The following is a 17,009-nucleotide window of genomic DNA, read 5'->3' as shown; positions in this document are numbered from 1 at the left end:
GAGCAGCCACAAAACTCCTTGTAGCTATTGCCAACCCGTCCAAGGCCAAGCACGGGGTAGGAGGGATAGCTCAGTGGTTTGAGCATTGGCCTGCTAAACCCAGGGTTGTGAGTTCAATCCTTGAGGGGGCCACTTAGGGATCTGAGGCAAAAATCAGTACTTGGTGCTGCTAGTGAAGGCAGGAGGCTGGACTCGATGACCGTTCAAGGTCCCTTCCATCTCTATGAGACATGTATATCTCCATATATTAATTACCCCTACGGCGACTTAGAGGTGGGACTGCAGTCCCTAGCTAACAGCACCAGGGTTGAGTGCAGGCTGCTATTCCTTCTCTGTATCTTATTCTTGAGTTCAGATTTTCACTCTATGCCTGCCTGTGTGCTCCTGTCCTTCACTCCCACCCTTTCCTCTTATCTGTTCAGCCCCCCTACCCACTCTTCCACCTGATGGTCTGGTGAAAATATCAGGCCACTGCTCCATTGGTATGTATTGGTGCTAGACTTTCAGGTTTTTTAATGCTTCTAGGAAGCAGCCAACATTGCAGGCCAGCACCAAGGGAAGAGTGAGAAAAAAGAAAGAAAGGTAGTCCACAGGGAAGCAGTGAGCAGACATGTAGTGGCAAGTACAGGTAAGATAAGCAGCTAAGAGCAGTTCATATTAGGGAAGACTGAGATAGTGGGGCTGTTCATTTTCTGAGAAGGCCTGTCACTGCCAGACCCTGGGAGTCAGATACCAAAGTACGTATAACAACACTGAACTCTATAAAACAGATTTCGACAAATAAATAGAATTTATTTTGTACAAATGGCTGTGGTTTTATGATTAATATACAGAATTGTACATATAGCTCTATCCAGCTATTTACTCAGACATTACAAAATGCCCTGAAGAAAAACAAGGGTAGTGACTTTTTAAAGAATTATCCCACATTGGTCACATTCTACTCTGATAATATTCTAAACCATTTGTAAAAGGTTCAAGTTCCCAGCTTACTGACAGAGTACAAAATGTTTACAACACTTACTTGAAAGGCAGGAAAAATTGGTCAAGTGTCAATTGACACTCATGGAAAGTTTAGAAATTGTGCTTCCGTCAGTGCAATGAAAGTAGAGGAATGTGTTAATTTCTGTGGTAACTATCCATCTGTTTAAATATTGTTGGCTGATCCCTGAGCAACCAGCTTTGCTCTACAAGTCTCTCGAAGTTTGTTAACTGTTGCCATGGACAAGCTTCCAGGTTCTGTAAATATTTTCTAAAACAAAGAATAGTTAGTTAAAAACATGATCCCAGACCAAGTGTATTAAAGTCTTCCTAGATTTCACCTACAGATGAAAGGAGCACTAATGAAATGCTTAGGTCCCTCATGTAAATATCAGCACATAGCACTGTTTAGGACTCTTCAGCCATAGATCAACCTTGCAAAAGCACTCTGATAAGTATTATCAGCTGCAGAGTTAGGAACAGAACCTAAGTCTCCTGACTCCAAACCACTCAGTTATCTAGAAGATCTTAATTAGTGGCAACATTCAAGGTAAGTGTGAAAATAAAATTCCAAATAATGTAGTTAATTCTGAGATACGTTCCGTAGTAAGACAATAAGCCAACTGAAACCATATTATGTTGTCCTTAATTTTACACATTGCAATTCTGCCATACGCTATAAAGTTTCTTGATGGTTCTATAATGAGTAGCTCAGTACTGAACATAGACGTGTCAGGCTGGAAGGGACCTCAAGAGATCCACAAGTTCCGCCCCCTGCACTGAGCCAAATGAACCTAGACCACCCAGGACAGGTGTTTGTCCAACCTATTCTAAAAAACCTCCAGTGATGACAAAATTTCTTGGAAGACTAATCCAGAGTTTAACTACCGTACAGTTAGGAAAAACTTTCTAATATCTAACCTAGATCTCTCTTGCTACAGATTAAGCCCATTACTTCCTGTCCTACATTCAGTGGCCATGGAGAGCAATTGATCAATGTCTTCTTTATAACAGCCCTTAACATATTTGAAGATTTATCAGGACCCCCCTAAGTCTTTAATCAAGACTAAACATGCCCAGGTTTTCTAAATCTTATATCATTTTTGTCGCTCTCCTCTGGACTATCTCCAATTTGTCCACATCTTTCCTTAAGTGTGGCACCCAGAACGGGACACAGTACTCCAGCTGAGGCCTCATCAGGGCAAGTAGAGTGGGACAATTACTTCCCATGTCTTACATACAACACTCCTAATGATATTAGCCTTTTTCACAACTGTCGCACATTGTTGCTTCATATCAGTGTGATCCACTATAACGCCCAGGCCCTTTTCAGCAGTACTACTACCCAAGCAATTATTCCCCAACTGGTAGCTGTGCATTTGATTTTTGAACATGTATCTAAATTCACCAAAGCCAAACTTTAAATAAAACCAAATCCATTTTATGTAAAAATAAACAGTAATCTGGGCACCGTGGTTCAATTTAGATCTTTTCACTATGGCGTTTCTACCCCATTTTTACTATAAAACACGACATTTACTCCTGCCCTAAACTATACTTTTAGGAAAGTGTTATGCAAAGACATTGTTACAGAAGGGGCATAACATGATTCTAGACAGAAATAATATTTCATATGCTAGCAAACATACACAACAGTTGTTGCTTCAACTGCATTGTGAGCGCTAAAGACACAGTAGTCAAACATGAGCTGGCTTAAACGTATTAAATAACATCAAAATTTTTGTCTCAGAGCCCACATCAGCCTTCAAACTGTTCAAACGGGTCATTTATAAGCTTGCCACAGATATGGCACTGTATTCCTTTAGAAACAGTTACCTGTTTTGAATAGGGAGAAGGAAAAATGAGAAGCCCACAGAATTGAGCTATGAACTCTAAGTAAACTTTAAAAACCATGCTGCAAGTTTTGTTCAGCGCCATGGTGAGGACATTTGTATGGCATTATACCTCAAAATAAAAAACCGTTACTCCTCTGCAGTAACTCTTGTTCTTTGAGATGTGTTGTGTGTATACGTTCCACTTTAGTTGTGTACCCAATGCACTCAAGTCACAGACTTTTGCCAGCAGTACCAGTAGGTGGCACATACGCCCCTGTTCTTCTCATGCACCCAGCCAAGAGCATAAGAGGGGGGAGTTTGTTCCTTCCCACCCCTGTGAAACACTGGACAAAATAGTGGGAAAGGAGGGAGGGTTGTGGAAGGTGTATGTGCACAACACATCTCAAAGAACAACAGTTACTATACAGGTAAGTAACCATTTTTGGTGTATTGTGCACATATATATTCACTTTGGGAAGTTACAAAGTCACCTAAACAGGTGGTGGGATTTCAGATCATTGGAAGAGAGACTGCAGCACTAACTTACCAAAGCTGGCATTGTCTCAAGAGGCTTGAGTGATGGGATAATGTCTTGAAAAAGAGTCCAAAGACAACCATGTTGCTGATATGCAGATGCCTGTAATGGGTACATTACTCAGGAAGGCTGAAGAAGCAAACTGAGCTCTGGTAGAATAAGCCATTCTTCTTCTCCTTCGAGTGATTGTTCATAGCAATTCCAATTAGGTGTGTGCGTGCCGTATGCACAGTCGTCGGAAAGTTTTTCCCCTACCAGCATCCATTGGATCGGCTGTGGAACCCCCTGGAATGGCACCTCCATGGCGCTCAATACATGACCCTGCTGACCCAGCGCCTCTTCAGTTCTTTCTTACCATCAGTGATGGTCGTTGGAACTGCAGTGACTTGCATAGCAAGCTCTCCTCGTTTCCCCAGCCTTTCAGTTTAGTGTAGTTTAGAGTTATTATCCCTAGTCTAGTCAAGTTTAGTTTAAATAGTTTTCTGTTGTTACAACAGGTAGCTGTTGGAATGGAGTTTGCCCCTCCACCCCAACTGCATTCTCCCCTTGGGGACTCAGGGTATGCTTAAGTCCCAGGGGTTCAAATCCGGTAACAAGCCCATGCTGATGGGGACCCCCACAACGCTTGTGTAAAGTGCCTGGGGGAAGCACACCAAGCAGACAAGTGCAGGATTTGTAAAGGATTTCGCCCCAGAACAAAAAAGGAGTGAGACTTTCACCTCAAGCAGCTTCTTATGGAGGAGGCACTTAGACCGCAACCCGCATCGGCGCAGCAAGACCCGGCACCAAGCTCATCGATGCGCATTGCCCCCGTGGCAGTGGCAGAAGCGGCACCACGGAAGGACTGTGGGAGAAACCAGCGTTACCGCCACTCACCGGTGGGAACGGCCCAGCACCGGTCCCATTCCCCGGCTCAGAAGCGGCACCACCAGCAGGAAAGGAGCAGATCTCCAACTCCGAGATCCACCCCTTCAGAGCCAGCCAATGGGGCACGTCCCAGGGAGGAGCAACCCAGTGCCGAGAACTTCGGAGCCAGCAATGCCAACTTTGGCCCTGCAAGGGGGACAGTCGGGTCCGGTGCCATTGGACTCCCCGAGCCAGGTGATTGAGGAGGTGGAACTACTGTCCACCCTAGACACCTTTGAGGCTGCAAGGGACCTCATTGCCATGACAGCACCACGGTCCCCGGTCCTTCAAGCCAAGCCTCCGGTACCACAACATGTGCCACCGTCTCAATGCCTTGTCCTTCAGCACCGCCGGTGGAGGCAAGATATAACTCGGACTTGTGGCACTGACCAGACTCGCGGCACCTGTTGCACTTGCGGCACCAGTCCAGGTTGCTCCAGTGCTCCTAATCAGGACACTGATCCTCATGCCAATCTCCGTCGCCCAGCAGGTCCCGCTCACGGCACCAGTCGTCCCACAGGTCCACGTCCCCACGCAGACCCTGCTCGCGGCACTGCTCCCCAGCCTCGTGGCACCGCTCGGCACTACCATCGCGGTTCCAATCCCATCTTTAGACTCGGAGGCAGAGTCCAGATAATTGGAGCGGGGCCGCACCCGTTGGATCGTGGAAGGCCTGACGTGGGGGCAAGGCCGTGGCCTGCACAGTAGCAGGGACTAGCACAGTGGCCGTTTTGGACCCCATGGGCGTTCTACCAGGCCCAGGGCCCCCACTCCAAGGATTCCCGTTTGGCAGTCTCCGAACCAAAGGTGCCGGAGGCATCGGCCAGTCACCCCACTCATAGAGGTGCTGAGGAGGTGCCAGTCACACTACCTCCGCTGGAGCCAACCCCAGTGCCCGAGCCAGACCCAGGGGTGGTTGGCCCTGTAAGAGTCAGGACAGAAGGCCCCTGGGGACCAAGAGGGTCAGGAGGACCCTGTTCCCCCATTAGCCTCCTCGTCATCCTCCACCAACGAGGCGGTTGCAGGCACCTCCGCCTCGGGGCTGTCCCCCATAGACAGCCATGCCTACCAGAACCACCTCCGCAGGGTGATGCAAAATATGGGCCTGCAGACGGAGGAGGTGGAGGAGTCGGAGGACCCTATGGTTGACATCTTGGCCCCGGAAGGCCTGTCGAGGGTGGCTCTACCCCTCATTAAAACTATACTGGCCAACGCAAACACCATTTGGCAGACCCCGGCCTCCATCCAACCCACTGCAAAGGGTGTGAAGAGGAAGTATTTCATCCCCTTTAAGGGGTACAAATACCTCTTCACACACCCGTAGCCCTGCTCATGGGTGGTGGCTGTGGTAAATGAGAGAGAGGGGCAGGAGCAACAAGCCCCAACACCTAAGTGAAAAGACGCCAAGCACCTGGATTCGTTCGGGTGCAAAATGTACTCCACGGGGGGTCTGCCACTCAGGATTGCTAACCAGCAGGCAATTCTGAGTCGATACAGCTTCAACTCCTGGAACTCGATGCTGAAATTTAAGGATCTGGTGCCAATAAAGTCCAGGGAGGTGTTTGGAGTAATAGTTGAGGAGGGTAAGGCGGTGGCACAGACCTCTTTACAGGCCTCACTGGACACTGCGGACTCAGCGGTGCGCAACTTGTCCTCTGGTATCACCATGAGGCGTAGCTCATGGCTACAGGCCTCGGGACTCCTGCCCGAGTTCAACAGACCATGCAGGACCTGCCTTTTGATGGGGCAGGCCTGTTTGCAGAGCAAACAGACTCCAGGCTGCATAGCGGAAAAGATTCTAGGGCTACTATGAAATCACGGGGTATGCACACCCCCCAGCCCAACAAAAACATTTTAAGCCTCAGCAATAGCAGCAGCGCTCCTATCCCCCTCGGCCAAGGCAGGGCTTTTATAGGAGAAGGGGCAGGAATGGCAGGCACAAGCCTTCCCAACCTCTGCCCGGGCAGGTCCAGGGCCCGACCAAACCATCGTCGGGCTCAAAGCAGGCCTTTTGAAGGTGCGCCATCTCATATTTGACCAGAAACTGAATAGATTGGTTCATGTGGAAAGCTGACATCACCTTTGGCATGAACTTAGGATGTGGCCTGAGAGAAACCTTATCCTTATAAAAGGCTGGCAGAGCTTCCAACTCCAAAACACTTGCGGCAGAAATAACTGCCACTAGAATGCAATTTCCATAGATGACAGAGAGAGTGACATAGCCACCATGGTTTCAGATGGGGAAACCCATTAATTTGGATAGGACAAGGTTAAGACCCCATGCTGGTACTGGGTGAGATACTAGAAGGTAGACATTGACTAAACCTATCAAAAATATGGACACAGAGGACAAGGGAAAAAAACAAACAAAACAAAAACAAAAAACCCTGTAATGGTGGATGAACCACAGATAAGGACACTAAGTAAAACTCTTACAGAGCTAATTGAAATGCCAGATACTTACTACATTTGAAGTTATCTAGTATATGACTAGCATCCATGCAATGGGGTGATGGGTGCTGAGATCGCACCCAAACAGAAAATCTCTTCCACTTTTGGCATAGTAGAATCTTTGGTCCTAGTAGAATCTTTGGTCCTAGTAGAATCTTTCCTGCTGTTTAGCAGATAGCCTGGACATCTCCAGAGCAACTTCTCATGATCATTTAGCCCGAGTTCATCCGCAGTAAGGTTCCCCTGGCAGAGGAGGAGCACTTTTAAGAGATTCGGAGTCCGTCTGTTCATAGTCAGGGTCTGGTTCGGACGTTGGATGCACAGATGTCATGGCCTCCTTCATCAGATGGACTTTTAAATGGCAGTGTCTCTGCTTTGTCATTCTACTGGGGAGGGAGGTACAAATTGGGCATTTGTCCCTTACATGCCCTCCCCCTAAGCATCTTTTGTGTCTATCCATAACAGGGAACACAGCCCTGCATATGGCGCAAGGTTTGAAATCCATGGGTTTCTTCACAATAAACTCCCAGGATGTAGTCTAAAACTAAACTAGCTAAACTAAAACTAAGAACTAACTAAACTAACACTAGTATAAACAACTGGTATAAACAGAAGTATAAACAGAAAGATTCCTAGAAAGCTAGATGAACTGTTAGCAAAGCACTGGGGAGCTCAGACTCTTGCCATGGGCGATAAGAAGGAAGTGAGAGGGAGGCGGTGGACATGCTCCTTTTATGCTCTCAGCAGGGCATATGAGGAGAACGGGGGTGCATGCGCCACCTAGTGGTACTGCTGGTGAAAGTCTCTCACTTGAGTGCAGTGGGCACACACACACCCCCCTAAAGTGGAATGTAATGTGCACAATCATACAAATATATTTAAAGCATTGAACTATCACTGAATCCATTACCGCAGGGTCTACATTACTGAAAAATCCAAGCACTCATGTGACAATGGCAGTGCGAAGGCCTAATTTAAATATTCATAGGCAATTCTAGTGTCTTAAGAGCCAGTTCGTCCCAACTAAATAAGCAACTCCAGAGGACAGACTTGACACAAACAGCAACATGGCTAATTTTTCCTACAGCAATAGTAAGGACGATGAGGTAGCTTTCCTTAGATCACCCACTCCAGGGTGCCCTCCAAACACAGGGTCTAATATTCCTCTATTGAAATCTATACAGTTACCAATGAAGAGGGGGTAAAAGGACAAAAAATATTTCAATACTGACATGTGCTTGTACCTCTCTCTGCAGTGATATGCTCAAGGCAGCTGGAAAGGCTGCTAATATCACTTGACCACAGCAATGTTTTTAACAAGATTCTTCTGCAGTATTGCTGGACAAAAGTGTTTGTGGGAGTCAGTGAACGACTCAGGAACTTTCATTTAGATTCTGGTCTTTCGCTTCCTTAAAAACTAAGTTGTATTTATTTATGAGCATTTCTGTGGTGCTTATCAGCACGTTATCCAAGTGCCTCACAAACACAAATAAATTAATCTTTGTTGTCCCCATTTTTACAGATGGGAAAACCAAGAAACAGTTTAAGTGACTTGTCCAAGGGAAGTCTGTGGCAAAATTGGGAAGGGAATTGGGCATTGGGCTCTGAACTCTGTCTTAAATACAGAATTGTTCTGGGGACATACGTAAATTGGTAGGATGTAATTAGTGTACCCAGAGAGATTGACAGAAGAGGTGAGTAAAAGTCATAACAAACCTCTTCTCATTCATGATTTAAAAAAAAATTGTGTGGCATCTCTGTTATTGGAGATAATTTGCTTCACTCAGGTTTCAGTCTTCTATAAAACTGTAAATCCAAAGCTCTGGGCACGCCTGACTTACATTGACAATAATTTCCAAGAATAATCCTTGGCCTGCAGCATATGAGCAGTTTGTTGTGAGATTTTACGATCTAAACGCCAGACATTTTGAATGGACAGACCATGTGGTGCTATGGTTTTGTGCCTTGACTAAGTGTATTCTTGGAATCTCATTGCTGGTGTGAATGCTTGTGGAAAAAAATAAAAATTTCTCTTTGATCATTCTGGAGCAGTCACTTAAAATTCACCACTGAAAACTCATTTGCTTGGAATATTTACAGAAATCAAAACAGAATCAACCCACAATTTACTGAATTGTTTGGGGGGTTTGCCATCCATATTTGTCCTGCTCACATTGGCACAAAGTGCCATTTAGTAGAATGCAGGTGATGTAAATGAATGATTGGTTACATATAGGTTTATAGGTCATTTCTTTGAAATAGCTTCTTAAAGTTTAAGACAAGTACATTGCCAAGTACAAAGTTCGTTTATACCAGAAGTGCTGTTCAGCCTTTTGAAAATGCACATGGATGCAACTCTCAAATTTTAGTCACCTTTTGGGCCCTTCAAAGTCTATTTGGTTTCATAGCTTTTACCTGTTCTGCACTGTAAACTGGAAACACTTACCTGCATAAAGGTGTGGCACTCTGTTACAAATGTCCCTCTGGTGATCTGCTTAAACTTATCACAAATGTCGGGGAGATTTGTGGCTTCCAAAATAAAAGCTTGGTGTTGCTTAATTAATGCTAAGACCACACGAAAGATGATTTTCGATCCCTCATAGAATAAGCAGTCCCAAATTCGGAGAACAGTCTGTAGAAGAAGAAAGCTGTTAGAAAGGTTACCTTGCTGATTTGTAGTCAGTAATGATTATTAAGGCATTATCAGTGGGATAATGATCTAACATATCAGTTACCAGGCAAATCACACCTTAAACCCCTTTTTGTCCCTCCTCCAATACACCCCTCAGGTCAGAGGACTGGCTTGCTGTACCTCACTCTGGGTGGAAACCCAGTCTAACTACTTCTAGACTGGATCGCTGAGCTGTAGCCCATTTCCACACCTTATTAGCCCAACAGACCCACTGGGTTTGGTACCTGTGATTCCTCCAGGAACCCGCAACAGGGGTTGATTAAAAAGAAGAACAGGAGTACTTGTGGCACCTTAGAGACTAACAAATTTATTAGAGCATAAGCTTTCGTGGACTACAGCCCACTTCTTCGGATGCGACTCAAAACCAGCTTCTTCAAAACAAAGCATTATTTATTCATTCACCCGAAGCTGCATAGCTCACAGAGCAAAGGGTCTATATGGCATATATCCTCTTAACTAATCCTAAATCTTTCCTTGCCAGCTTTGGTAAATTCCCCTCAGCTGGGGGAAGCAGACTGTCCTGTTCGCAGCATGCTCTATCTGCGTGCGTCTCCTTGATGCTCCCTGGGTTTTTGGTCGGAAAGAATAAAGCTTGCCAGAGTAGTGGAGCCAAGCAAGGGGTATTCCCCTAATTAATGGTACCCCTATTGTTTCCTGGGGACTCTTGGTATACCTTATTATAACCCCTTATCTTTGCCATTGTTTCATTTCCTGTTAGTTTCTCTCTCACAGAGCTCTATGCGTTCAGGCAGGAGAATACCACACAGGTAACCTGAGGGACATATGACATTTTTAAAAAATACTGCACATAACTCCCCTGTTCTCCACTCACGTATATTAAAATATCTTCAAGTTATACTTACCTCTACTGGAAGAATGTCAATAAACAAGCATATAAACCAGCGTGACACTATCAGAGTCCACATGACACCATGTCTATCCATTAACTCTGCCACTGCTGGAACTTTCTTTCTCACAAGTTCTCCAAGGACCTCCTGATCGGTCTTCAACCCCATCATTGCTGGACTATAATAATCTTTAGAGGAAGAAAACAAAAATTTGTCAGAGACCAGTTTGAAAACTCCATAACATTAATTTGTGAATTTCCTGTAAAGTTTAAGGTACTGAAGTTATAAATCACTTTAACCATTTGAGCCCTGAGCACAAGTTAAATAAATTACACTGAGGAACAAGGGTATTTGCATCCTTGGCTCATCAACTTCTGATCCCCCCCCCCCCCCCAAAAAAAATTACTTCCTGCAAGTCTGCCACAACCACCTCCCTATCCCAACTCCTTAACAGTTCATTTCTCAGCTTTGCTAAATGTTTTTGTAACCCCAGCCACAGCTGATCATTTCCAATCCAAGCAGAAGGAGCAGCTAAAGCCAATTTGGGGGGTGGTAGCTACCCCTATCTAAACTAGAAACCTAAAAAAGCCTGTGCGCACATATGCAGACACATACGTGTGTATATTCTGTTAAAAAGAGTTAGTGTTCGTAGGCACGAGTCTGACAAGACCTCAGTTATTAGTATTATTCACTCATAGCACAAAACAAGCGCACCAACTGGTAATGCAAGCATCTCACTGTGCCTTCCCTTACATCTTCATGGGATAAGAGGATTGAGAGTTAAGTCTTCATGTCATTTTTGTTGGTCTCTGCCAAGACTCCCAAACACACAGGACAAGGACAGAGATGATTTAAGTAAAAATGAAGCAATAAGGGGGAGAAAAACCCACTAGCCTGCAGAAAACTGAATTCTAGAATAGCAAATTATAATGGAGATTTTTTTATTATTAATTATTAAGTTTAAAATGTGTGCTAGGCACTTTACAAAGACTTACACAAGCAACCTCACCCTCCCCTGCTTGCAACCCAATAATAATTCTCTCTACATTTCTCATATCCAACTTCCAGAACCACTCTCATGGCACTACAAAGCACAACACATAACCTTTCGGACTCTAGCCCTTTATTTGTAATCTATGGTTTCTTCCTTCTCACCCAAAATTCACCTGCTCCTGCAGAAAGCTTTATCCATGTGCATTATTGCTACTATATACATCCCTTCAGTCTCCACTCGAGGATCAGCCATAGGAAAGCTCTGAGTACTAAAACAAAACAGTCAGTAAGATGTATATGGACCCCTCTGAAAATTCCAGCTGCCAGAGTGGAGTAAAAAGGAATGCAAGAAGCATCAAGTCTTATCACAGACAAATAGCCAATACAACAATTCTCTTCCTTCTTGTTTTATGCTTCTCTGACTCGTTTGCAACTTTTGTGACTTGGAACATAGGTAAAGAAAATAAATCAAAACACTTAAATGTACAGAAGCATTAGTTTTCTGTAAACCAGGAATTTAAAAAATGCTACTTCAAAGAAAAGAAATAAGCACTTTAGCAATAGGAAAAGGAAGCAGGAAAACAAGCAACCCGCCCCAAGCAATTAAACACAAAGCAACTTCTCTTTTTGAGCATGTTTGAGATACAGGAACATTAAATAGACTCTAACCACTGGAGAGTGTAGTGGTACTGAAGTTCTACATGCTCTCTGCTATGTATTGGGTGTGATCATCTGATATGCTGAAATCAACAGCAGCTGCTCTTTTCAATCTTTATGGTACCGGTACTGCAACAAAAGGAATGTCAGGATCTCAGTGAGTGTGTCAGGCCACCAACCCAACTTGTTAGAAATGCCAGAGTAAAATTAGATAAGTCATTCCTCAGCTACTGGGTCGTCTGAATTAAAAACTGCTGATTAAACAGTTGCAGGGAAGCCTTGTTTAGATTAAAAATATATTATAAACTATAACTAAACTGTTACATAACAGTGCTACATGGCTGAGCAGTGTCTTCCTTTTCTAACTAGGGCAGCCTGGTTGTTCCTAATGTAACAGTTTCCATGCTGGCCTTCATAAGCAGAAATGGAATATTAAATGTAAAATGAAGAGAGAGTTGCAAGACAACTGAAAAAAATAAAGATTCATAATTTTAAACAGACTTATAGCATAGATTATCAAGCCTTTTCCAGGATATTATAGCCAATACAGAAAAGAAAAGCACATACTAGAAGTCTGAGGGCCTACGGTATTTATTTTTTATATCTCAAAATTGGGAGCATAGTATTCAAGTACAACCCATAAGTGTTCCTGAAAGTTCCTTATGTAAAAAACTACCTATAGATTTTCAGTCATTTACAGTGATTTTTATGACAAATGTAATAGGTTGGTGAAAATATAGTTTTGATGCAGGGTGGATAAAAATCAATGGTTTTTTTGATAAAATGCTTTTTGAGGAAAAAACCTATCTAAAGGTAGTTTTAATTAAGGTACATTATAGCTCAAAGATATCTCATCATGGAATAGGGATTATAAATTCTAATTCTATAGTATGAGACAATATATTCATGTAATGTTTAAGAAAAGTTTTGTAAATGAGTTCCAATAGTTCCTGGATTAGGGACTCAATTTTATGGGGTTCCAGGGGCTTCTGTATAGATTATTTAGGTTAATCTTTCTATCTACCCAATGGGACTCAGTGCTCAGTCTAGAAGATATCATCAGAGATGCTTAGTTTTGCAGTTCTCAAACTGTGGATTTGTGTCTCCAGAGATAACTTGCTTGTTAACAGCAAAAATGTTGTTAAATAAATAAATAATATATAGTGGTGAGAAATAACAGACCTCAACCCTATTGACCCTCTGCAATCCCTTACCTCTCTCTAAAAGGGCAAAGTTTCAAAAAGTTCAATGAATAGAAGATCGTTGGGGGCGGAATAAATCTGGACAAGGAGAAGAAGTCTGGAGATAAATGTGAGAAGGGAGGGACAGACAGTAGAAACAAAAGTGAAACTGTTTGAGCAGCATATCCCAGAAGTCTTGAGGTCTTTCTGAGTGTAGCCTTCATTGATTTGAGATCTACCATACCATTCTCTCACTAGAAGGGAAAATCTATAATGGCAGCAGGCTGTAAAGACGACCCAGTTTGGGTCTCATCTATCTCCGAGTTGTGAAGAATATGTATTAAGGTTATAACAACCAACAAGAATGAACTTTTATGTTGAAATCCATGATTATATTGAGTCTTCCTGACTAGTGATTTAAATCAAATCAAATCCACCCTGCTTTGGATGTTAACATTCTAATTCTAAAAAGATATGGCATTAAAAGAATCAGCAGTTTGTCACAGTAAAGCCTAAATTCTATAGGTGAACTTTAGCGACCACAGAGTAGACTGGACTATGCAGCCACAGATGCTCCATACAAAAGGTCTTCAGTTTTCACAGAATCATTTGGGTCACAGAGGACCTCTAGCAGGTCTTCTGTGACCCAAATGACCTTTTGCATCACAGCAGGATTAATCTCATTGTCCATGCCATCTTTGACAGATGGGCATCTAGTCTCACCACAGTGAAGATGATTTTCCAACCTCTCTGCAGCTTGTTTCAGTGCTTAACTGTTTTCATGGTTATAAAAATTCCAATATTTAACCTAAATTGCTCTCCTATTTTGGCATGGTTTACTAATGAGAATTCATCCCTGGCCTTTTCTGTAAACATCCCATCACATGCTTTTTAATAGTTCTGTCTCTTATCCATTTCTCTTAACTTTTCCCCATGTGCCTTATTTTCCAAACCTTCTATAATTTGCTGCTTCTCTCTGAACTCTCTCCAAGTCTTAAGGAAAAAAAGTAATACATGAAACTAAACAGTATTTCAATGAAAGCCAAATTACCATTTATAAGCAGGGCACTACTATTTATAAAAGGCAATATAGCATCTGTCTTTCTGCACCACCACCACCCCACTACTATTTTGACAAATAATAATAAAACATCAATATAGCACTCACTACAATATTTAATCCTTCTGTGTACTACTACCCATATTACCCCATTATATATCATCTTATTCCTTCCTGTAAGAATAATTTATTTACACCCATAACCAATGTAATTGATGTTAAACTCTTTTTAAAGTTTATTATCCTTCCATATTGTACTCCAAAGTATTTGAAATTCTTCCTAGCTTTATACTTCCAAATTTCTTTAGCATACTCTCTTACTTGCCCTATAAGTAGTTTACAAAAATATTGATTAGCAAATGACCAGAATGGACCTCAGTCAAAATCTCCTCCCAATTTGATACCAGCACTAATTATACTATATTAGATTTTTTTTTAAATTAACATATGGTGTAATTTCACTAGGAGAATTAATCTTGATAGGTCTTCAGAAGACAAAGACATACTAGGCCATCTGGGTTCTTTATCCACTAAATTTTCACATGAAAGAAAGTAAGTTGCATGGTAAAAATTTACCAGATAATGTTGCCCATTATTTTTCAACATTTCCCCTTTAGGTGCTGACAAATTCATCACTTTATTAACAATTCTCGGAATTTACTTTGTTTGAAGTTAAATTTACTGATCTGCAATTCATTCTCCCAACTTGTCTTAAAATACAAACATGATGTTTACCCTTTTTTCCAGCCCTCTGGGACCTCACCTGTCCTCCAGGAGTTCATGGTTCCAACACTGCAAATACTAGTAGTACTCTAGGGTGAGCTGTGGTAGGCCAATTTGATTTTAATACCTTCAGGTTAAACAGCTCTTAGCCAACTCTTTCCCCATTTTGTCTAATAGCTTCTCTCTTTTCATTACTTACTGCAGGTATCTCATTACTAATTTAGGTAATTTTTACTGACTGTTTGACTTGCAACCACCATCGGAAGCTGCTAATCTTAAAGTTATGATGTAGTATAGTGCTCCCAACTGTCAAGACGGCACCCAAGTTCACTTCATTCACAGTGATCAAACACAGAGCCATCCACTTAATGCAGCATCTGTTCTTAATCAAAGATATAAAGTACTGATCTTGAGAACTGCTGAGTTCCCGTCGCTCCATTGGAGTTGTGGGGCTCATCACTTCTCAGGATAAAGATTTTTATGAGTAATAAAAAAATGTTGAAACCATTTTCACAAACTTCCCACACATTTTACCATTACTATATGATGCTGGTATGTGTATTTAGACATACATTTGAGAGAGAGAGAGATCACTAAACAAGGGATGGTCCCAAGCTATTTTTTTTTTAAGTTGTTGTGTTAATCCTGGGGTTTGATGAACTATCAAAAAAAAATTTTTTTAATTGCAAAGTGTTCTAGTCCAGTTAAGAATTTATAAAACAGTGGAAAGCTGCTTTAAATTGTATTTCATCTGTCCCTGTCATAATCATTTGTGTCTGCTTGAATCCTACAAGTAATGTGTCCAATACAAAGTTGCTGAAGATGGAATTGCCTGCTAGTGCTATAGAGCAGTAATGAGATTTGCAGGAAATAAGGATAAAGATTGTAAGGACTCTATGACCTTGTTCTCAGTTAGAAATAGATTAAGAAGAAGATCCAAAAATAAAAAGCACTACATATAAAACTTTTATATCCTTAAATCACTAAGAGAGAGAGAGAGAGAGAGAGAGAGAGAGAGAGAGAGAGAGTGTGTGTGTGTGTGTGTGTGTGTGTGTCAGTGAGAGAGAGAACGAGAGAGAGAATGCTACTCCAAAAAGTAACTTGATATGAATTCAAAACTGTTGTGGACATGGTTGCAAAGAATACAAAGTTTCCACACAGAAACGTTACAGGTGTTTAAACTACTACATGTATATTCCAAACACATACACATCACAGGAGCTTTGAGGCGTCACTCAAGTTCGGAATTTGAGGCAGTAGCCAACACCTGTGACAGTATTGTAGTTCTGTTGCATACCCTACATAATTTCTGATCATTATTTCAGATGTACATATCACCCCGAGACTGGGAGAAGACACGTCCAGCTATGTGGCATAGTTTTGATCCATGAAGTAATTAAGGAATTAAAATCAGGTTTTGCAGAAGACCTTAAAAGATTTTGTTCACAAGAATATTTTTACTATGTTCATGACAAAGGGGAAAAAAGCTACCACATTTTGGGATACTGAGCTATTTGAAAAGAGCCCTGATGTGTGATTAGCAGATAATCTGATGCATAAGGTGCTCAGAACAGTATTTTAAGACTATATGCCATATGTCAGAGTCACAAACCACAGAGGTGCTAAGCACGAGCCTGATTTTTAGTCCTTGAACTAAGACTTAATATATTTCTTTAGTTTTGTGTAGCAATCCACCACAATAGACCACCTCTGTTTCCAAACCTTTGCATGGGTAGGACTATGAAAGTTACTTCGAAAAACTACTACTACAAACTACCAATTACTAGATTCAGAAAGGGATCTGTAAAGTATTACTGATTACTTCTGTGTTTATTACCACCAAATTACTTGTCAGAACGATAAAAATCAAAGACAAAGATTACAAGTCATTCAGGTCACTTTCTAATGTTTATTCTAGTCTGTATGTTAACTAGTAACAGACTCCTAAATTCTATCATAACAAAAACAAGAAAGATTAAATGAGCTCTTTGTTAAATGTAACAATTTTCAATTCACCCATCAGCTAGCTGGCTTCTCAAAGATGTCAGCACCCAGGCCTAACCTAAAAGGGTTCAAACGGGAAAGGCAGAGAAGTGTTGCAAATGAGAATAATTTGCTTTAACAGGTACTTGAAGAAACAAGAAAGG

At 42.1% G+C, this 17,009-nt stretch overlaps 1 protein-coding gene across 1 annotated transcript in view; it reads right to left on the bottom strand.

The window, feature by feature from the left end:
• Positions 1 to 776: 776 nt before the first annotated feature.
• GRTP1 (growth hormone regulated TBC protein 1) overlaps positions 777 to 17,009 on the bottom strand; it is a 55,057-nt gene continuing 38,824 nt past the window's right edge. Inside the window, exons 6-8 of the mRNA XM_034758126.1 lie at positions 10,264 to 10,436; positions 9,155 to 9,340; positions 777 to 1,252 (exon numbers count right to left, since the gene is read on the bottom strand). Of these exons, the coding sequence (XP_034614017.1) occupies positions 1,148 to 1,252; positions 9,155 to 9,340; positions 10,264 to 10,436 (464 nt within the window). The 3' untranslated portion in view covers positions 777 to 1,147. The remainder of the gene's footprint in view (positions 1,253 to 9,154; positions 9,341 to 10,263; positions 10,437 to 17,009) is intronic.

Source organism: Trachemys scripta, chromosome 1 (assembly GCF_013100865.1).
Source record: "Trachemys scripta elegans isolate TJP31775 chromosome 1, CAS_Tse_1.0, whole genome shotgun sequence".
Classification (NCBI taxonomy): Eukaryota; Metazoa; Chordata; order Testudines; family Emydidae; genus Trachemys; species Trachemys scripta.
Note: the sequence above shows the minus strand (reverse complement) of the source record. Positions and strands in the feature narration are given on the sequence as shown.